This window comes from Corylus avellana, chromosome ca3, assembly GCF_901000735.1.
Source record: "Corylus avellana chromosome ca3, CavTom2PMs-1.0".
Lineage (NCBI taxonomy): Eukaryota > Viridiplantae > Streptophyta > Magnoliopsida > Fagales > Betulaceae > Corylus > Corylus avellana.
The window spans coordinates 7,717,195-7,740,477 of record NC_081543.1 but is presented as its reverse complement, the minus strand read 5'-3'; the positions used below and the strand labels follow the sequence as shown (position 1 = coordinate 7,740,477).

Genomic DNA, 23,283 nt, shown 5'->3' with positions numbered 1-23,283 from the left:
TTGCGATAGAGCCCCACAATGTTCGAAAGGTACTAAAGTAACCCATTAAACTACCAAAATGTATCATAAATGCCACTTATTTTTTTATATTCCTATAATACCCCTATTCTTTCAAAAAATTAAATAATTAAATATATATATTTTTTTAAAAAAAAACAATTTTTTAAAAAAGAAAAAGAAAAAAACCCAATGGGCGAATAAATACAAAAAAAAAAAAAAAAAGTTTTTTAGAATAAATAAATAAGTAGTCATTGTAGTTGGCATAAATTACAAATCACTTCATATCGTATGAAAGTAAAATCAAAGGTTTCTGAGATATTCCAAAAAAATAATTTAGTTGCTGGAATTAAATTCCGTTAAAAAATGTGACGAATTCTGTTAAATGTGACGTCAATGCAATAAAAATGGCGACACGTGTCATTCGTAATATATATAACTAAAAAAAAAAAAAAAAGAAAGGGAGAGCCGCCCCTTTCCTTTTTTCTTTTTTTTTTTTTAAAAAAATTCAATTTTAGTTTTTTATTTTTTATTTTAGTTTTTAAAAGAATAAGGGTATTATTGGAATATAAAAAAATATGTGGCCTTTTTGACACACTTTGGTAGTTTAATGGGTTACTTTAGCACATTTTGAACATTGTGGGACTCTTTAAAAAATGACTGTTAATTTAGGGGATTTTTTTATACTTTTCCCCCAAAAAAATGGGGCATTAATTTTTAACACACTTGATGAGCTATTTTAGCATCTTTTGAATATTGTGAGGCTATTTTAAAAATGACTGTTAGTTGAGAGGGCTTTCTTATATTTTTTTGAAAAAAAAAAAAAAGCATATCTAAAATGTTTTATCAAACAAAAGCATATCTAAAATATAAAAAATATAAAAAAGCCCTCCAAACTAACAACCGTTTGGGATAGAACCTCACAATGTTCAAAAGGTACTAAAGTAGCCTATCAAACTACTAAAGTGTGTCAAAAAGGCTACATATTTTTTTATATTCCTATAATACCCATATTCTTTTAAAAACTAAATAAAATAATAAAAAAACTAAATTATTTTTTAAACAAAAAAGAAAAGAAAAAAAACCCAAAGGGTGAATAAATACAATTTTTTTTTGGAATAAATAAAATATTAGTCACCGTAGTTGGCTTAAATTACAAATCGCTTGTATGGTATAAAAAAATATAGATAATTGCAAAATCAAATCATATGTGGTTGGCTCAATTGGCAACCACCCCTTTTGTTTTTTCATTTTTTTTTCATTTTTTATATATATATTTTTTTATTTTAAAAAATTAATTTTTAGTTTTTTATTTTATTACTTTATTAATTTTTTATTTTAATTTTTAAAAGAATAGGGGTATTATAGGAATATAAAAATTATGTAGCATTTTTGACACACTTTCGTAATTTGATGGGTTATTTTAATACATTTTGAACATTGTAAAACTGTATCGCGAACAACTGTTAGTTTGAAGGGCTTATATATATATATATATTTTTTTTTTTTTTGTTTTATCAAACAAACTCATTGCCAGTCATTGGTTTCCGATCCGACCCATTGATTTTTTGTCCATAAACCCTAACTTGAACCCGTTTAATCGCCCGGATCCGGCCCCTCCTGGTTCTTCTTCAATCTTCGCGGGTTTTCCCTCTCAGTCACTCTCTGTCTGTCTCTGTCTCTGGTTGGAACGTTCGAATGGACGAAATCGGTAGAATTACTGGCGGCTTCATCGATGAAGAAGAAGAAGTTCAAGAACAAGAAGGAGAAGAGGGGAGCAGAAGCAGCGTGTTTTTACGGCTAAAACTCTACTGCGTAGAGCTTTTGGAGCTGGTTGAAAAACCCAAGAAGCACTCCTCTGCGATCCCCGCTATGCTTCAGTTCCTTGGCAGCTCTCCGTCCTCCGCTCTCCAGCCCTTCTTCGAGTATGCCATTTCTCACATACATGTCTGTGAATTAATATGAATTGGTGCATATTAGTAACTGATTTAGGCTCTTTTCCCACAATGAAAATTTCTGATTTTTTTGGATGAATAAATTGTAATTCTTGAGCTATACTGTCATTTTCTATTTTTTTATTTGTTTGTTTCTTGGAATCGAACTTTTCGGTCTATGAATACAATTTTTGGAGATCCATTTTGGATAGCAACAATTTTGTTTTGTTTTTCTTCTGAACTTTACTTTTGATTGGTCGAGGGACAAATTTTGGGTATGAGTGTGGCAACATATTGGTGTGAGGTAACTGGTGGAAGAGCATGGGTGTTCTTACGAACTAGAACCCATGACACAAATTTAAGGAAGAGAGATCTTGTATTGATTTTTTTTTTTGGTCATTTTGTAGCTGGGAAGTCACCGAAACTTCCAAATAGATGCTGTTCTGAAATGGAAGTAGCAAGAATACTTTTAAAGGATCCATGTCCGTTTTGAATACTGTGTTGGACATGAAACTACCCTAACATTTTTTCACTTGTGTTGGGTATGTCTGAGCCCAAAGGGTCTTTCTTGTATCTTACGAACTCACCTTCCATCCTTCCAAAATTATGAAATGAATTATTCTAACATATGTGGATGAAATATAGCCACATGGGACACATGGTTATAAAACCTTTTTCTTTTTACTTACAGAGAGAATAAAATAAAGAATGATAATAATAGTAGGGAATAGAAGGGTTGAATCTGAGTTGCTTGTTGGTGGATTGGTGGTAGAACTAGGAGTGCTGTTGTGTGAAAGATGGTGCCTTCTTGCCACCTGTGGTGTCTTTGGGGGGAAAGAAACGACAAAAGTTTGGTGGGCTTTTTTTCCATCACTCGTAAATTCAAAAATAGTTTTTCAGAAGTTTATGACTCTAATGTGGATTCAGATAGGCGTTACCTATGGGAGGAGTTATCTTGAGTCCTCAGTTGGTGGGAAGTTCCTTGGTGCATTGGAGGGGATTTTTTGTTACTCGCTTCCGAAACGAAAGATGTGGGATGTCCCAGTTAACTTCCACTATGTAGAAATTCTCATAATTTATTCCAAATCAAGGGTTGATGGATATTTTGTTCACAGGAGGTTCCTTCACTTGGCCCAATAACCAAGACCTGCCTTCTGTGCCCAAGATTGATAGATTCCTAGTCTCTCCAGATTGGGAAGAGCATTTTCTAGACTTGATTCAACGTCGTCTTCCTCAACTCTTATTAGATAATTTCCCTATTTTGCTCAATAATGGAGGTGTGGTTAGAGGTTCATGCTACTTTAAATTTGAGAACGTGTGGTTGAAAATAGAAGGCTTTGATGACTTGATGAAACTATGGAGGAATTTGTACTCGTGTCTTGGTACTCCATGCTTTGTCTTGGCACTCCATGTTTTGTCTTGGCGTATAAGCTTAAACCGATAAAGCTCGATTTAAAATGTTGGAACAAGGAGGTCTTTGGAAATGTACAGAGAAAAAAGTCTCTTAAAGAGGAGATCCAATCTCTTGATTTGCCAGAAAAGGAGAGGCTTCTTGTAGAAGAGGAGATAGTCAAAAGAGCTTTGTTAAAAGCATATTTGGAGAAAGTAGTTTTATGCAAGAAAGGCAGAAATAAAGCGTGACTTGGTTGGAAGAAGGGGATCAGAATACGAGTTTTATCCACTACCTGTCCAACTCCCATAGAAGGAATAACTTTATCTCTAGTTCGGATACCGCCAATCAAGAGGTGATCAATGATACAGTCAATCAGTATTACAAGAATCTCTTTACAAAAACAACCCTTTTGTGGCTCAAATTTGGTGCTTTGGAGTTTCCCTTGCTAGATGCTAAAGAAGTAGATTGGTTGGAGAGGCCGTTTCAAGAGGAGGAATTTCATCAGCCGTTGCTTGGTATGGATGGTGATACAGCACCGTGGTCAGATGGATTCACTATTGCCTTTTTCCAATCTTGTTGGGTGATAGTGAAGGATGATCTTATGCACGTTTTCCATAATTTTCATGAACATGGTTTGTTCGAGAAGAGCCTTAATACTACTTTCATCGCCCCTATCCCTAAAAAGATTGGTAGTTGTAAGTAAGGGATTTCAGAGCTATTAGCCTGGTGGAAGTATCTATAAAATTTTGGCTAACGTTCTTGTTATTAGAATGAAACAGGTGATTGATTCACTCATTTCTAATAATCAGAATGCTTTTATAGTGGAGAGACAAATTCTAGATTAAGTTCTTAGTTTAAGTGTTTGGATAGTAGATTGAAATCTAGAATTCCTGGTGTGTTGTGCAAGTTGGACTTGGAAAAAGCCTATGATCATGTCAATTGGGAGTTCCTCTCCTATCTTTTAGGGCACCTTGGCTTTGGATTAAAATGGAGGAAATGGATATTTGCTTGTATCTCCACGGCCTGTTTCCCTATTTTGATTAACGGCAGCCCGCATGGTTTCTTTGTGAGCTCTAGGGGCAATCATCAAGGGGACCCTCTGTCGCCTCTCCTTTTTTCTGATTGTCATGGAAGTGCTTTGTAGGATGTTGTCTAGAGCCACGATTGGGGGTTATTTATCTGGATTCCACGTCGACCTCCATAGCGCAGCCCCTTTGGAGATCTCTCATCTTCTTTTTGGCATATGACACTCTTATTATGTGTGATGTAGATTGAGACCGAATACTTAATTTGGGACACATCCTCCTGTGTTTCAAGGCTATTTCGGGTTTGAAGGTCAACCTTTGGAAGTCTTTTAGTTGTGGTGGGCCAAGTTTCGAATCAGGAAGAGTTGGTTGACATTCTATATTGTAGTATTTCTTCTTTGCCGCTGAAATACTGGGTCTCCTCATAGGTGCTCCTTTCAGGTCTAAAGCTATTTGGATGGGGCAGTTGGGAAAATGGAAAGAAGATTGGGTAGTTGGAAGAAGATCTATTTGTCTTGAGGTGACCATCTAACCCTTATCAAGAGCACGCTTTCTAGCTTACCTATGTACTTCTTGTCCCTTTTCCACTTACTAGCCGGTATAGCTAGAAGATTGGAGCATATTCAAAGGGACTTTCTTTGAGATGGTTTTGATGGAGAGTGTAAGCTCCATCTAGCGAATTGGAAGACTGTTTACTCCCCTTTTCCTAGAAAAGGGTTGGGTGTGAAACTTCACGTTGTTTAATAAAGCTTTACTGGGTAAATGGCTTATTGTTGGGAAGTATGGGATGTAGAGAGGGGGCACTTGTTTTGAGGAAGGGCTATATGGGGTGGGTCTTTGGAGGAATATTAGAAATGGATGGGGTGTTTTTTGAACTTGGTCTCCTACAAAGTAGGGGATGGGTCTCGCCTCCGTTTATGGCAGGATATTTGGTGCGGGAAGTTACTCTCAAGTTCGTATTCCCAGATCTCTATTCTACACCTTGTGACAAAGAGGCTTTAGTGTCAAAGTACATGAACTCTTCCAACACTTATGTCCATTGGAACCTGAGTTTTCTCGGGCTGGTCTAGGTTTGAGAGCTTGAGTCCCCTATTGCATTCCTCGATCCTTTATACTTATTGAAAACCCATTCAAGAGAGATAAAATGTTGTTTTCCCCATCACGTAATCATATGCTTGAAATGAAGAGCTATTACGATACATTACAGTTTGGAGAGTCTTCCATTTTCCCTTGGAAGAGCATTTGGAAGGTGAAGTGTAACGACCCAGGGAAAAGCGCTAGCTACATTTGCGCTATCACCCCTGTTAAATTACCAATTATCCCAAAAGCTTAAGTTTGTAGGAAGAGATAAATTTAATCACTTAATCATTACTTTAATACTCTCCCTCACGTGTGAGTACAAACTCTTTTTTAATAGGTGACGCCCAACACGTGGAATATTAATTTAAATGGGAGGTGATTTGACGGAGTCAAGGTTCGATCCTATGATCTTTAGCTCTAATACCATGTTAAACTACTAGTTATTCCAAAAGCTTAAGTTTGTAGGAAAAGATAAATTTAATTATTTAATCATTACTTTAATAACCCCAAAAGGACTAGTCAATTTGGAGCTTCCCTATAATTCATTATAAAGCCTAGTTTCACCTAATAACTAGGCAATGTAGGACTTAGCACCCATGACTACCTTTATAAACCACCCACTCTACGTGGGCATTTTCTCATCTTCCCAATATGGGATCGGGGTGTTACAAACTACCCCCTTTAAATTCTTGACGTCCTCGTCAGAGCATGTCATGCAGAGCTCCAGTACCACATGACCTGACATTACTAGGTGGCTCTAATACCATTATTAATGATCCAGGAAAAAGTGCTAGCTACATCTGCGCTATCACCCCAAAAGGACTAGTTAATTTGGAGTTTTCCTAAAATTCATTATAAAGCCTAGTTTCATCTAGTAACTAGGCAATATGAGACTTAGCATTCATTACTATCTTTATAAACCACCTACTCTATGTGGGCATTCTCTCATCTTTCCAATATGGGACCGGGGTGTTACATGGAGGCTCCACCTCGTATTGCTTTCTTCATTTGGATCGCAGCTTTGGGTAAAATCTTCACGATTGATAAGTCTTACTGTATTGTCTTTACAAGAAGAGCGAGGAGACCGTAAACCACCCCATCATCCATGCTGAGTTTACTAGCAAGATTTGACACTTGGTTCTCACTTTATTAGGAGTCTCATGGGTCATGCCTAGCAATATGCTAGAGCTACTTCAGTGTTGGAAGATGCAAGGGCGGAGACAATTCAAAAAGGCCATTTGGAAAGTCATCCTTACTTTACTAATGTGGAGCATTTGGAGAGAAAGAAATTGGCATACTTTTGAAGACCACGAGTCTTATGTGCAACTATTAAAATCCGCCTTCTTGAGATCTCTTTTATATTGGGTTTTAACTTACTAACGTTTGTTCCTAATTTCTTCTCCTCTAATCTTGCAAATATTGTTAACTTTTTAGATTTTCAACTTGAATAGGGTAGTTACTTCTTTTGTATATTTTTCGTGTATCAAAGATTTTCTTCATATTCTAATAAATCATATTATTCACCAAAAAAATAATATGGAGAATTGACACTTATCAATATAAAAAAAAATTAAAAAAAAAATGGAGAATTGGTGACAGATTTTTTGAAGGAAAATAGGGAATAGAAGACAGGGTGCTGAGAGTGGGAAAGACATAGAGGACTAGGTCTTTTTTCTTAATGATATTTCTCAAATAACGTTTCACGCTATGTTTGCAACGATAATTACATTACTTATGCTTACTAAAATATTTTTTGATTAAGATGGTAGTTTCCAAGGTTTTATGGTGGTAAAATTGGTATGTGTTTCAGCTTATACTTCTTCTAGTGGAATTAAAAAAAAAAAAAAAAAAAATCATAATGTTGTTCCGTCTCTTAATTTCCTTAATGTGAGTCTATTATGTATTGTGTTCTTGATATCTTGATATTTGACATGTTGATTTCTTCATTTGTCTTTCAGCTACACCTTGTTCCCGTTGTTGCTTCTATTGGATGCAGCAATTGATTGCAGATCCCCACAGAAGGTTGATACTGATGTGATGCCCGGTGTCCAGAAGATGCCTCATAAAGTGAGTGATTACGTGGCAGAAGGTGTACTTCAATGTTTGGAAGAACTTCTGAAGAAATGCCATTTTAGATCCGTGAATCAGGTGCTCTGGTTGTAAATGCTATTCAACTTGTACTTGTTCTATTTCAATTAGAAGATCAATATCTTTGGCATACTGTTTTATCAAGGCAACTAATTATTAATACGGTGATTAATGTTGCTCATACCATTTGAAGAAATTTGTAATTCCTTTGAAACAAGATAGTGCAGATACAGAAATCTAAGACAAATTTGAGGTTTCCATTGTTGACTGCTATGTAGGCTTGTCTATACTTTTCTAATTTATTTTGTCCTCTTCAATATATTTAGCTTGTAGGTGGATGCATAACCTTAGGCCTCACTAATTCAGAGTTTTTTTTTTTTTTTTTTTTTTCATCTTCTCTTTTTAAATAGTTTTGGTTGGTCTATGAACACGTGATGTGAAGGCTTGGTTTATGTGGTAGCATATGGTTTAGCTTTTCAACACTTTGAAATATATATATATATATATATATATATATATATATATATTTTAAAGTAGATCAATCTCATTAGAAAGTGTAGAGGGGTGCAATCCATGTATAGAGGAGTATACAGGATAGATCTCCTAAAAGGAAGAAAAAGAACAAAAGTCCAAATTTTTTGTAAAACTAGAAAAATGAGGACTATTATACACCGCCATCCATGAATAAAGGGGTTTGAACACAATAGATTTCATCCAAAAACTTACGATCCTGCTTAGAGCTATCGTTTACATAAAAAATGCCTCTCAATTCAGCCTTACCTCTTCAAATACTCTTCCAAGGAAATGAAGAGCCTACAAGAATGGACAATGCATGATAAAAGGATTTTACTTCAAAATTTCGCAACCACAAGGGGTTCGCTCAAATGGTAAGGGCCTTGGTCTTGGTGACATCCCCATCAAGTATAAATTTTGAATCCTCTTGGGTGCAAATAATTCCTTGGGACCACACCTGGTATCTGATCCGTGTGGAGGGGGTGCTTTGCATGTGATCGGGGTTTGCCTGATGAGGGTGGGTACTTCAAACTTTCACAACCTCAAGGGATTCACTCAAGTGGTAAGGACCTTGGTCTTAGTGACATCCCATCAGGTATAACTTTTGAATCATCTTGGGTGCAAACAATTCTTTGGAACCGCACCTGCTACCCGATCTGTGTGGAGAGGGTGCTGTACGTGTTTGGGGTTTGCCCAATAGGGGTGAGTATACAAAATGACCCTATCTTGTCATTAAAGAAAAAAACTTCAAACAAGGGTTGTTCGATGTTAGATCTTGATATAGTATCTTGGTTCGTCACGATTTCCTCTAATTTTTTTTTTTCCTAGCTAGCTAGGGTTTTTTTTTTGGGAGACTTTCTGTGTAACTAGGGCGCCTTATGCTTTTAATAATATTTCGATTACTTATTAAAAAAAAAAGGTGCTTCATAGTTTGATAATTGGGCCTTTTTTTTCCAGCACAGGTATTGTGGTAGTTAGAGCTTTTCGGATTATAGATGCATTATGTTCATGACATAATATATGAGCGCTATAGATTGCTCGAATGAATTTATAATGCTTATGCAATCTATTACTTCTTGATCAACCGAAGCTACATTTGTGTTATATCTGGTAGGAGGGAAGGAAAGTATGAGGGATCGATAGGGGAGGGGTGAAGGGAAAGGTGGGGGAAGTGAGAGGAGTCCACCTCCCCTCTCAGGATGTTTTGCAGGACGGAAGTAAAAAAAAAAAGGAAGGAGAGTGTAAAGATATAATTTTACAACTGTATCCAGATTTAAATGGTTTTAATGAGGACAAAATAAATTTTAGACTTGTCTTAGAAACCCTTCTCTTCCTCCCCTAATTAGCCAAGCATTGGTTGGATTGGTTTTGGAGGGCCAGAGGGATTTCCCCTCCTCCCTCCTTTCCCCTCTTCATCTTTTCAACCAAACAAAGGTATTTACCCTTTCCCCTCCACTCTCCGTGCCTTCCCTCTAGATCCTCTCCTAAACAAACAGAGGGTTAATGTCTGATCATTTGGATGTCTATCCATTTTTAAAGGACAGTGACAATGGCCTCAGAAGGCATGAAATAATATTACTTGCAACAATTGTTCATTATTGCCTTTTGAGCTATGCACTTAGGAGAAACTATATAAAAAGATTTGATGCAATTTTATTTGCAATTGTGTCCCCTAGTTGTGAAGTTGTTTGTGAATGTTGGTTTCCGTTTTGCTTTTTCACAAAGTTTGATGATGTGCTGCTTTTGCAGATGGTTGTGGTGCTAAAAAAATTGACTTACGGTGCTTTGCTTCCTCTCTCTGAGGCTTCAGAAGAGTTCCGTGAAGGAGTAATCAAGTGTTTTAGGGCTTTGCTTTTGAGTTTGCTCCCATGCTCTGATAAGTCTTGCTCATGTAAACAAATTCTTGGTTTGCCTACACTTTTAGAAAGTGGATCTGTGGAAATTTCACTTTGTACATCTTCGAAATATTATTCCGAATCACAAGAATGTATGCTTGCATTTCTTCAGTCTCAACCTGCTTCTGCTGCTGTTGGACACTGGCTATCGCTTCTTCTCCAAGTACACCAATTTATTTATTTTTTGTTCCCAACAGTTGATTCCTTTTGGAGTACTTTATTTTGTCTTAGGTTTTCTAATTCCAACATGTTTTTATGCAAAGGCTGCAGAAACTGAGGTTGCACGAGGACATCGGGGCAGTGCAAAACTTCGCATTGAAGCCTTTACAACCCTACGTGTGCTTGTTGCTAAGGTTATTTTGTCCCTTTCGGTTCCTAATTCTTTTGGCTTTTAAATTACTGTTTACAGTTGTGCTTTTCTTCCTTAATTAAATTGCACATAGCCTTGATGAGTTTAATCTCTTAATGCTAACAAAAAGAGAGTATAAGAATGTTTCAAAATATAATTCTTGGATTGCGATTTATATGAACCTTTAATAGGATGCAAGTGCTTTAAAAGGTAGATGGATGCTTAAGATCTCAAATTCTTTCCTAGACAACTTTAATGACTTCCGGTCATTTTTGATATGTTTTCCGTTCTTAATGAATTGGGAAAACTTCACTTAATCTCTTTGAATTTTCAATGCTTTTGCAATCATTTCTCTAAACTTAAAGAAAAATCTCAATTTAGTATATCAAACTTTAAAAAATTTGCAATGTCACTCCTCCATTAGAGTTTTCTGTTAAATCTTAACAGAGGACGTTAAAAAAATTAAAAAAAAGCCGGGCTGACCTGCGGCTTGATTGCGATATTGATTATTTTTTTCTTGTAAAGCTTGGCCTCTATTTCCCTGAAGTCAACTTTGAATTCCTTCGATTTATCATTTTCTCATTAATGTTTGCTATGTCAATCAGACTTTGATATACGTGAATATCTTAAGTAGGATAGCAGAAAAACGCTTCCCAAAAATGTTGTGAAGAACCATATTTGTTAAGAAGGCTTTTTTTTTGGTCCTCCAAGACTAAATTATTGTTCAAAATGATTGTTGCGGACATCTTTGGTTTTTATTTGTTATTCTAATTACCATTGTTATTAGTCATAATATTACTCAGTCTTTTTGTTTCTGCTCACCGGCTAAAGGAACAGGTTTTAGTGGAAAAGATTAGTTATTTATATGCATGTCAGCCTGTCTGCCTTAAGCTGACAGATTCCTGTGTCCAGTTTTCTTGTGAAATTGTGCTTGTTCATGTATGAAAATCAGGGTTAGTTTTATCCAATGGAGTTCTTGCTGCAGGCGGGTAGTGCAGATGCATTAGCGTTCTTTTTACCTGGTGTTGTCAGTCAATTTGCCAAAGTTCTGCATGCCTCAAAAACAATGACAAGTGGAGCTGCTGGAAGTGCAGAAGCTATTAACCAAGCAATTAGAGGTTTAGCTGAGTATCTTACGATTGTCCTTCAGGATGATGCTAATATATCTAGCCTTGATATGTCAATAGATTTTGTTACTGACTTTAATTCGAGTAAGTATAAATCTACACAATCTTTTCTGGAGGAGCTCCGCAGTTTGCCAGATAAAGCTCAAGAAAAAAGTAAAATATTAGCAGAAGATTCAAGTGCCGAAGCAATAAAAATAGGTGCCCCCAAATCTGGAGTCATAGAGGAGAGGAGCACTATTTCTGGAGAGGGCATTGGATCTTTGCGCGTGAATCGTACAAAAGATTGGATTGAGAAAACTTCAGCACATGTAAACAAACTTTTAGCTGCAACGTTTCCACATGTATGTTCTTATCTTTGATTTGATTGTATTTATTCCTTAAGGCTACGCTACAGCCTTTTTTTTTTTTTTTTAATATGGTAACTACTCTTAATTTGTTTATTAGTTGACCAAATGTCTTAAATGTTTGTCAGATTTGTGTTCATCCAGCAAAAAAGGTGAGACAAGGACTCCTAGCTGCCATACAAGGACTGTTATTGAAGTGTATTCACACGCTGAAGGAGAGCAGACTGGTGCTTCTGGTGAGCTGAGAATTCGAATAAGTATTTTCTAATGGTTTGGGTTACATCTTAGCTGATGTTGATGCATCCTCATTGCATAAATTTAAATAAATATGCAAGTTACTCTCTTTGGTTGTTAAATGTTTTTATATGTATGTAAAGACTTTGAATGAGAATGCCAAAACTTTAATGTGAGAAAAAAGCGGAAGGAAAAAATGTTCTCACATTAAAGGAAATTCCTTTGAATGAGAATGCAGAGGACTTCAAAGGAAATTCTTTGGATCAAACTAGAACAATAGACATTTATGACATCTTGAGATGATCAGATTCTTAGTGTCAGGTTTAATTCTCGCCTCATAACTAACACCAGTCTGTGAAATCAAAATAGCTTTCATTAAGTCATTTTTAATGTCTTGTGACCATGAAATAACCCATTAATTAATACTCAGAAAAAGATTCTTATGTGTTATGTATTCATTTCCCACAATAGGCTTGCTGATTAAAACTTCCATATTCATTTGCTAGATAATTTCTGTAACAGGTACTTCCTGCATATTTTTTATAATCATGTAACTTATCTTATTTTACAGTGGTCTCTAAACTGTTTCAGATTGATGCTGCTCTTTTGGTGTCTATATTTGTATTGTCCCCATCTGAAGCTAGAAGCTTAGTTGCTTGTAGCTGTTTCGTATTTCAGTATATTAATGAAAATTTTGTTGATGAAAAGCGTTGCATTATTAACCTGTTAATTGCCATGTTGAGTTTAATATATTGAGTTGCTCATGCAGGAGTGCTTGTGTGTGTTGGTTGGTGATGATTCTGATGAGGTGTCTATGGCTGCGCAACAGTTCCTCAATTATTTATTCTCATTAAGTGGGAAAAATTATTTAGAACGTGATGTTATTGAGATCTTTAGCAGGTTTGTGCTATATCTGATACTAGACAAGCGTAGGGCTTTAATTGAACTTACCTTTTGAAAGGAATCTTATTAAAGATCTATATAAATATATATATTTTCTTTTTGCAAAACCAGGCTCATTGAAAAGCTCCCAAAAATGGTGCTTGGGAGAGAGGAATCACTTGCAATTTCACATGCTCAGCAGTTACTCGTAGTAATATATTTCTCTGGTCCTCAGCTTGTGGTGGATCACCTCCTTCGTTCTCCTGTATGTGGTTACTTTCAATGTGATTTTCACATCTAAACGCATCCTTCTGCTTTTTTGTGAACTTTATCTTGAAATTATTTTAATAGTAGTCATGAATTATAGGTTTGTGTAAATAAATTTTTTAATAAAATATGATATTCAACTTATAATTTGTGGGGCACTTCTATTGAAAATTCCAAAAATGAGGATGCAACACCTATGTCCACGTGTCAGAAAATCATTTTTATGTTTTTACTCATCAAAAAGGGATAATTTCAAAGTTGGTCTTTATGGTTTAGGGTTTTGACAATAAACACTCTTTGGGTAAGCAAGAAAAAAAAAATAGGGCCATGCCGTTGGAAAAGTTGACAGAATCCGTTAATGTGTTACATCAGTACCAATTATAGTGTGACACGTATTACTTACTATAAAAAAAATTAAAGAACTAAATATATATTATAGGAAAAAATGTAGAGGGTGGTCAGTCCACCCCCTTTGGCCAAATAGGGGGTGGTTTGATCATCTCGAAGGTCATGGGGTGGTTCGGCCTCCACTTAGGTCGGCTTTGAGATGGTCAAACCACCCCCATAGCCATTGGGGGGTGGTTTGGCCATTGGGGATGGTTTAGCCATCCATATCTAGGGGTTGACGAATGAACCCCATGGTCATTGGGGGTTGTTGACCATGGGGGTGGTTCGGCCACCACAAATGGCTAAAAGAAAAAGAAAAAAATTTTGAGGGGGTGGTCGAGCCACCCCCTTGGCCAAATGGGGTGGCCAAACCACCTCGAAGGTACCTTTTCTCCTTGTAAGAACAGGGTGGAGGTGAAGTCATTGGTTGAAGACCTACCGGTGCCTATATAACTCACGAACTAAAACAAAAAATGTTTTTGTGAACAATAATATACTATCAGCTAAAAATGGGATTTTTAAACTGTAGTTGTCTACTCCCACCCTGCTCATATTATGCATGTTACCATATAGTTGTAATCTCAATGCTTAAATGCGTTGGGATTCCTTTTAGGTGCTATATATATATATATATATATATATATATGTTGTCCTTTGCAAGAGCTCTTTTTTATTTGTATGAAATTAATTTTTGTTTGGAAATCTAGGTTGCAGCTGCTAGATTTTTGGATGTTTTTGCTGTCTGTCTGAGCCAGAATTCTTTGTTTGCTGGTTCTCTTGACAAGCTTCTTTCAAGTAGGCAATCCTCAGTTGGATACCTTCCTTCTGTTTCTGAGTTGAAAGCTGGAACTGACTTTGCCAGTAATTACCTGACTATGGCGAGTCAGGCTCCATCTGAAAATTCAACGCTCATGGTTACTCGGGACAAAGATGTAGATTACCCACTGGAAATTTTACAGAAAAATTTTGAGCTTCCCCGGATGCCCCCTTGGTTTGTTTATGTTGGCAGTCCGAAGCTATACCAGGCTCTTGCAGGAATCCTTAGGCTTGTAGGTTTATCTTCGATAGCAGGTTGTTTCAACTCTTGGAATTCAAGTTCTTTGTTTCGTATTATGTATTTTCTGTTTTGTACTTACATTTCATTCTGCTTGTTGCTAGACTTAAGGAGTGAAGGGCATTTGTCAATTATTGCTGATATTCCGCTGGTTTACCTGCGTAAATTGATTTCTGAGATTCGTGCGAAGGAGTACAATAATGAGAGCTGGCAGTCTTGGTATAATAGGACTGGTTCAGGACAATTACTGCGCCAGGCAAGCACTGCTGTCTGTATACTGAACGAGATGATATTTGGTCTATCAGATCAAGCAGTTGACATCTTCACAAGGATGTTTCAGAAGTCAGGGGCAAAAAGGGAAGAGGTTCAGGAGTTGGATGCAGGACTTGCTAATGGTCAACATAACAAAGTTGAATGTTCTTTGGCTAATGAATCTGTCTGGAGGTCTTCTCTGGATAAAGATGTGAGGAGTCAATTGATTGATTGTGTTGGTAGAATCTTACATGAGTACCTATCTCCTGAAGTGTGGGATCTTCCAGTAGAACATAAATCTTCTCTTATACATCCTGATGATGAAGCTGAAGATATAAGTTTACACTTCTTCCGAGACACTGCTATGCTACACCAGGAAATTTACATTTCCCTCCTAACGTATATAGTTTAGTGAATCTTGCGCCAATTTAGCAGGTTCTGCTTTGTGTATTTACATGGTACTGATTGTAGCTTTGTTTTCCTCAAACAGGTTATAATTGACGGAATAGGCATCTTTAATATATGCCTTGGAAGAGATTTTGCTTCTAATGGATTTCTTCATTCTTCTCTGTATCTGTTGCTTGAAAATCTTATTTCTTCAAGTTTCGCGGTTAGGAGTGCTGCTGATGTTATCTTACATGTCCTTTCAGCTACATCTGGCTATCTGACGGTAAGAGTGTGAAAAGATCTCTACTTTCTTTTTTGGTTTTAAGAAATCTCTGATGCATGACTGTTGTCAAATAAATTTGTTGTAGGTTGGTCACTTAGTTTTGGGAAATGCAGATTATGTGATTGATTCCATATGCCGACAATTACGCCATTTGGATCTTAATCCTCATGTTCCAAATGTGCTAGCTGCTATGCTTTCTTATATTGGAGTAGCTCGCAAAATATTGCCTCTATTGGAGGAACCGGTATGACTAGTTATCCTTGACTTTGATAGATATTTAGGGCAATTAACTTTCTCTTCTTTCTGGTGCATCATGAAGATGGTATGTGCCTGTAGTAGTCCTGGATTTGTTTTTTAGGGATTTTTTTTTTTTTTTCAGTTAGTATGTTCTACTCAGTGGTTTAATAATGTCTTGTCTTCTAAATATAATTCCAAGTTCTTCTCTATTTGCTCTTATGATTTGATTTCAAGAAATTGTTACTCCTAGGCTTTTGATTTGCAGTGAAATAGAAAGTTCTGCTTTTAGCTAGTGCATATACTGGGCTTGTCTCTGTAATTTATTTTCTTCCCAGATATGTGTTTTCATTTCTTATGTTCTGTTTCTTGTGTTGTTATATTTGGTAAAGAACTGGCTCTAATGCCACCTGCAACTTTTGGGAAGTAATGCATTTGGTCTGATGTTGTAAAATTGAACAGATACGCTCCATTTCATTGGAACTTGAGATTCTTAGCAGGAGTCAACACCCTGATTTAACAGTTCCCTTTTTAAAGGTAACATTTCTTACAATGCATATTTTCTTTGTTTGCATCAGTACTTGCCTGCTTTGTGTTCTTTGCTCTTTCTAGTTGCTATTTGAAGTCTATATTAGAGAGTTATAGAGTTTCTTGTCTCCTTTATACTGCCTTTGGACTTGAACTTATCATCCCATTGTGAGGTCTAAATTCATCATTCACTCATTGGTTAACTGGCAGACTTATTGAGAGCTAGAGCAGGAATAAGCGGGTGAGAGCTGCAATCCTTAACTATCTTATCTTCTATTTAGCTGCTGATAGAACTGGAGGAAAATCAATAGAAATTTGATTCCATCGTATGTTGTCATCAAGATAACTTGTCATGGCCAAATGTTTAAGAAGGTTCAGTTAAGTCTTGATTTGTTGACTCCAGATAGTGAAACAGTTTATGCTTTTCGGTGGTGCTACTTTTTTGTTACTGTTAACCAAAGCAACAGGGTTTGGTAATGCCTATTCTGTTATGTGTTTATCTATTGTATCATATGTGTGCAAATATAACTCAGTAGACCACTTAAGCTATGGTTGCCACAAAACGAAGGAAAATAATTTAAGACTTGAAGCTTGTAACAGGTTTGTGTTGGAATGGAAGCTGTAATTATATTTCATTTGTTGTCCATCAAGTTCATAGAAACCAAATGACCCAACAATGATGGTGCTTAAATTTCCAGTAACCTGAAATTCCATGTTTTGACCCAGCAAATCATAGCTGAAAAGATATTTGAGAACAATGAAGATTAGATGAGAGTGTGGGGATAGTGACTTGTATCTATGTCTGCAACTTGTGGCAGTGAGTAATATGAGAAGATTTGTTTCCAATCAACCAATTTGGGACTAAAACAGAAAAAAACAACCAATTTGTGACTGACTTGAAACGGTACTGTATTTGGGGAATTCAGTTTCTAAGTGTTGTATGAATATTTATCCATACTGTTGTCGTCATCATCATCATCACCACCATTGTTATTAGTTCGATTTAATTAAAGATGCTTTATGCATGTCTATTAAATTATAAAACTGATGGGGGTGAAGATTAAGTCATGACACTTGATGCACTTCTTAAAACATGTTTTGTTTTTAATATAAAGTGAGGAATTAAAAGATGTTAAGTTACATTTTCACACACAAGACTATGAACTCAGTTGCATTTTTTAATTGTTCCTTTTTCTTTCTTTCTTCTTCTTCTAGGACAAGAATGCTTAAGAATTTGATTTATTAGCTGTAATATCACATTGTTTTGGATATTAAAAAAAAAAAAAAAAAAAAGGACTGTTAGATTCAAATTTAATGTTATTTCTCATTATTTGTGCTAAGGAAACAAAATAAATTCCATTCAAATGCATAGCCATTAGGCAAAACTTTGTGTTTCATTTGCATCCTTATCCCTTGTCAAAAATGGACGTGTCACATCTTTTAGTAGGTCAAATCTAGATCATCTCATGATATAATGATAGAAATGTCATTGGAGTTACTTCTCAAAAAATAAAAAAATAATAATAAAAAAAAGAAATGTCATTGGAGTTATTTATTTTTTGCTTAAATGCTAATCTCCAAGAGTCATAGGCATTTTAGATTAATTTGTTGTGTTTGCCTTTATATTTAATACTCCATCTGTTATATCTGCTTTGGCTGGAATGCCTATATCGTAAGCAATATTTAATTTCTTTTAGGCTGTAGCAGAAATTGCCAAGGCATCAAAGCATGAGGCATGCACGTTGCCCTCTCAGGCAGAGTCTTATTTTATGCATGTGAAGTCGATAATCTTCAATGTGGAGAAGAATACAGCAAGAGAATCCAAACAATGCTCAAAATCATCTTTCGATGACAATATTGGTATGTCTCGCATGGAATTAGGCGGTTTCTTTTCTCCTTTTTGTTAGGTCACAGCAGTATTTCTAAGCTATTTTATAATAAGTATTTTCTGCTGGACCTTATATCCTTTTCTAAGGTTCGTTTGGGTTTTTATTAGTTGGAGTGTCTAGTTATCTTGGCAGGAATTTGATATCTTTATTTCTGCCTCCACAATATATATATATATATATATATATATATATATATCATCAGCTGATCTACGACCACCCTTCCTTATCTTAATTCCTGGAAATTAAGGGGTGTTAAGAACAAAGAAATTACATATTATTTTTCCACCAAGGATTGTGATGTCTTTCTATGGGATATGTGCTCCTATTACCTCCTATTTGGTGCACAATATCATGGAATGTAGGAAGTGGTTATGATTGATTTATAGAAAATGTAGGAATTAGTGTGTATTTCGTTGGGGATTTCCTGGGAAAAATCGTTGCATCCTCCTCCAATTCCTTAAGAAAGACACCTAGTAGTCCATCAGAACAGAAGTTACTATCCAGTCAGGGATGACCATGCAGAGATAAACTAGTATTTTAGGTTTACCTATTTGTTGGCATATGTCAGAGATTTCTTCTATCTCATATACTTTGAGTATTGCTACCACTTATGCTCCTAGTTAACTTAAGGCTATCGTTAATTGCATCTCTTTCTCAGGAAGAAGAACATATTAATCAACAGGGAAGCAACAACAATCAATTTGACCCAAGTATCGATAAAAAATAAAAAATAAAAAAAATCCGTAACTGATAGTATTTCTCAAAACGTATTAAAAAAAAATGCATTTCTCAAAACACTTCAGGGATAAGAAAGGCATATGGTGTCTTTTGAATTTATGTCATCAGGAATGAACAAGAAAGGCTCAAATTGTTAATGGTCTTTCTCAAAACACAGCATCTTCTATATTTTGTGTCGTCTACCTAGTTGATAACTTCTTTTTTTTAAAAAAAAAAAAAAAAAATTTCTCATGTAGATCCCATTTTTCCACTTTTCGCATGGTGAAATTTCTTGTTTTATCTGGGAGAGTGAAGGTTTTTTTTTTTTTTTTCTTTCTTTTTTTTTTTTTTTCTTTTTAAAATTTCTCTTTGTAAATAATTACTAATGTAGTCCCTCAACTTCAAGCCAACCAACCATAGTTTTCCTTGGGGCCCCTTTTGATTTACTCCTTGTATATATGCTTAATGGGACTCCCATGTCAGAGACATTTCTCCTGCATGGTTAAGTGGACAAGTTTTCACAAAGAGAGAACTCGGGTTATTACATAATGTGATTAATGCCCAAGTCCACTATATTAATGGTGCTCACTTCAGTTGGCTTTATAGATTTCATACCATGTAAAGTGGTGTTTTCCTTGCCCATCGCTTTTTCTCTATTAATTCATACCCATTTTTCTATGCCTTCTATCTCCATGTGAATAAGATAGTGGGCTTCTTTAGGGTTTTTCTCTAAGTCCTGTGACAGCTTATTTGTGGCCTGAAAATGGGTTTCAGACGCTAGTTGAACATTGGCACCATTTTGGCCACTGCTTGACAAGGGTTTGGTCATATACATGCTCCTTAGTGCTTTTTAGCTCATTTGAGCCATTGGGTTTGCCATGTTGGTTGTTTCTCAGTATTTACTACATGGTTGGGTTTGACAGCTGCTGCATGATTTATGTGTCTGCGTAAGTACTTTTCTGCAGCAATATGTTTGTTGGTAGATGGATGCCTAAACAATTTTCTACACTAACCAATTTTATACACACACATACACGTTTTCAATTTGTTGTACTCCTTCAGATTGAGATGGGGTGGTGAAGGCAAGCTTTATTGGGTACAACAAGCGTCTAAGAGAGGATTGTTCAATGTTAGATCGTATAGCAATTTCCTTGTTCCCCATGAGAACTCTTTTCCCTTGGAAAGAGTATTTGGCGGAATAAGGCTCCCTTGAGAGTGATGTTCTTTGCTTGGTCGGTTGCTTTAGGGAAGATGCTCACCATGGACAATCTAAGAAAGTGCCATTTCATTGTGGTTGATTGGTATTGTATGTATAAGAAAAGTGGGGAATAAGTGGACCATCTTTTACTCCATTGTGAGATTGCTAGTGCTCTATGGAATTATATTTTTAGTCTTGTAGGATTAGCTTAGGTTATGCCTAGTCGAGTGGTAGACATTTTCGCTTGTTGGGAAGGGCAATTTGGTAGGCTTCAGAATCTTGTAATGTGGAAGCTGGTTTCATCCTGCCGTATGTGGTGTTTTTGTAGGAAAATAAATTATTTGAGTTTTGAAGACTGCGAACAGACTTCACCTATGAGATTTTCTACCAATTCTTTTTTTTTTTTTCATTAAAGCTCATCCTATTCTACGTAGAGATTACTGCCTTAGTCCTGTCCTATCATCTGTATAATGTGGCTGGTCGTTGGTGCGTCCGGGACTTGCCCGTGCTTTATTGGTCTGATTCAAGGGAGGTCAGTCTCCCAATGGAGCAGAGAAGATGGTTAGGATAATGAACTTGAAATGCAGAGCCTGAGCGGCTGGCTAGCGAGTGGTTAGTGGCCAATAGTGCCCTAGTTGATGGCAGTGGAATAAAAATATTTTAAGACACTTTACCACTGGACAGATCTGCCTTTGACTTAAAGTATTTCGAGCTTTCATGTTTTTCTAGATCTTTTTTCTTCTTATAATTGTGAGTATCTCTTGTATACTTTCTGTGTACTTGGATTGCGTCTTTTGCGTTTTTTAATAAATATGCAATTACTTCATATATATACACACACACAAGTTAAATAATCAATCCCTTTACACTGGCTTCTAAAATCTTGGTATCTTGCTGAAAAATGAAGGCTGCTGGCTCATATTTTAGTGTTATTGTGAATATAGTAGAGCAATGGGAGAGCATTTCATTCAAGTTGAATGACTCTAAAAGATATCGAAGAACAGTTGGATCTATTGCAAGTTCATGTATAACAGCTGCAATCCCTCTACTAGCCTCTATGAAGCAAGCAGCGTGCTTGATTGCGCTTGATATAGTTGAGGTGAATAGTTTCTTTTGTTTAAACTTGTTTCCATGTATGTTATGTTATTGAACTATTAACATGTAACATGTTATCATACTAAATAATTGTTATTTACTCTTAGCACTCTCATCGAATTTTATTTCTGAGCTATCTGAATTTACTAAAATTATTAATTGTTGCAACTTTATCAGACGCTATTCAAAAGTTCTTTTGTGCTCTTTTGTGGTGTACTCTATAAGCAGGAGGAAATTTGAAATCTACATATTTGAATTTTTTTTGCTTATGCTAGATGTAAGATCAAATGCATTCCTTGCCCTTTTCAGGATAATTGCCAAATTCACTCAGGAAAGACATCTAATTTTAGTTTGATCAACTCAGTGCTGTTATAATGCAACTTACAGATGTTTAGATGATCATAGTGATTAAAAATGGGAGTCCTGCATTTTTTTTTTAATGGAACAAAACAATAATTCAATCAAACTAAAATAATAGAAGCTCTGCAGTGTTCCATTGGAACCCAAAAATGATCCGATGCCATAATTTTGGTGAGGGTTTTCATTTCTCTCAATCAATCATTGGGTGCTGGATTTATATCTTCATAAGCTAAGTAAAGCACAGTGAAATTAAATAAGTTCCCTGGTGTATTGGAAAAATTCACATAGGAGTTTGTTCTAATATTGCATGTCATGATAGATGAGGACTCGTCCTGGCTTTGCTAATTTATGATGAACACTTTCCTTTTCTGAAGGATGGCATTGGAGCACTGGCAAAGGTGGAAGAAGCCTATAAGCATGAGAAGGAAACTAAAGAAGCAGTTGAAGAGATGATACGGTCGTGCTCCTTATATGAGATTCAGGATACGTTGGATGCTGCTGATGAAGGGACTGATGAGAACAGGTTGCTTCCGGCAATGAATAAGATATGGCCCTTCTTGGTTGTTTGTATTCAAAACAGAAATCCGGTGGTGCGTCGTCGTTCACTTTTACTTGCTTATCACTTTAAACTAACATAATAATGGTATTTTACTGAGTAGGATTTGAATAATTCCGCGTTTATATAGTAACCATGGAATTTACTGAAGTAATCCTGAGATTAATTCTATTTTGTGCTACCATTCTTCTAAGATTATCATCTATATGTTGCAGGCTGTCAGGAGATGTTTAGGTGTGGTAAGCAATGTAGTACAAATCTGTGGTGGAGATTTCTTTTCACGGCGCTTCCATACTGATGGCGTCCACATCTGGAAACTTCTAACCACATCCCCGTTTCAGAGAAAGCCCAATCTCAAAGAAAGAACTCCATTACAACTGCCCTACAGAAGCACTTCTATTTCGCCAGAGGACTCGGTGGCTGAAGGCACCAATTTGAAAGTCCAAGTTGCAGTGCTGAACATGATTAGTGAATTGTCAAAGAACAAAAGAAGTGCTTCTGCAATGGAAGTAGTTCTCAAGAAGGTCGGCAGTATTGTCGTGGGGATAGCTTGTAGCGGCGTTGTTGGTCTGCACGATGCATCTGCGAATGCCCTTGTTGGACTTGCATCTATTGATCCTGACCTTATATGGCTTCTTTTAGCTGATGTTTACTACTCTATGAAGAAGAAACATCTGCCTTCACCACCCATCCCAGATTTACCAGAGATTTCTCAAATTCTGCCTCCACCCTCTTCTCCTCGAGGATTCCTTTATGTGCAGTATGGAGGGCAGACTTATGGTTTTGACATTGACTTTTCTTCTGTGGAAACTGTTTTTAAGAAACTGCATTCCCAAGTTTTTACTGACCAAATGTACAGCTAGGGGACTCGTTACTGTAAATAGTTTTTGCATCTCAACCTAGTTTTCCATCTTATTTCTTATTTTATTATTACTATTATTATTATTATTATTTTTTTCACCTAGGTTTCAATTTGTATTGTAGATAGTACCTATGGTTAAAAATAGAGATGGTACTTTCGTCTATCTTATGTCGAAAAGGTTAACAAAAATTCACGTTACTGCCGGTAAGCCTCTTTAAAAAGGAGACATGTCCTAGATGTCACTAGACACATTAAACCTAGCCATGCTAGTGCCTAGTAATAAATTTGGCATGTAAAATCTAGACATGAATTAGCTTTCATTTTCTTCTTCCTCTTGGATTTCCCCCAATTTG

General features: G+C 36.1%; 1 protein-coding gene across 1 annotated transcript; it reads left to right on the top strand.

The window, feature by feature from the left end:
• Positions 1–1,654: 1,654 nt before the first annotated feature.
• LOC132173784 (uncharacterized) lies at positions 1,655–23,019 on the top strand. The gene is made up of 17 exons (XM_059585388.1): positions 1,655–1,922; positions 7,388–7,577; positions 9,780–10,088; positions 10,189–10,278; positions 11,260–11,742; positions 11,874–11,981; positions 12,749–12,879; positions 12,994–13,126; positions 14,223–14,586; positions 14,674–15,198; positions 15,313–15,491; positions 15,577–15,735; positions 16,188–16,262; positions 17,951–18,113; positions 21,002–21,156; positions 21,887–22,102; positions 22,284–23,019. The coding sequence occupies exons 1-17, from the start codon at positions 1,696–1,698 to the stop codon at positions 22,929–22,931; spliced, it is 4,155 nt and encodes a 1,384-aa protein (XP_059441371.1). The 5' UTR covers positions 1,655–1,695; the 3' UTR covers positions 22,932–23,019.
• The last annotated feature ends 264 nt before the right edge of the window (positions 23,020–23,283 follow it).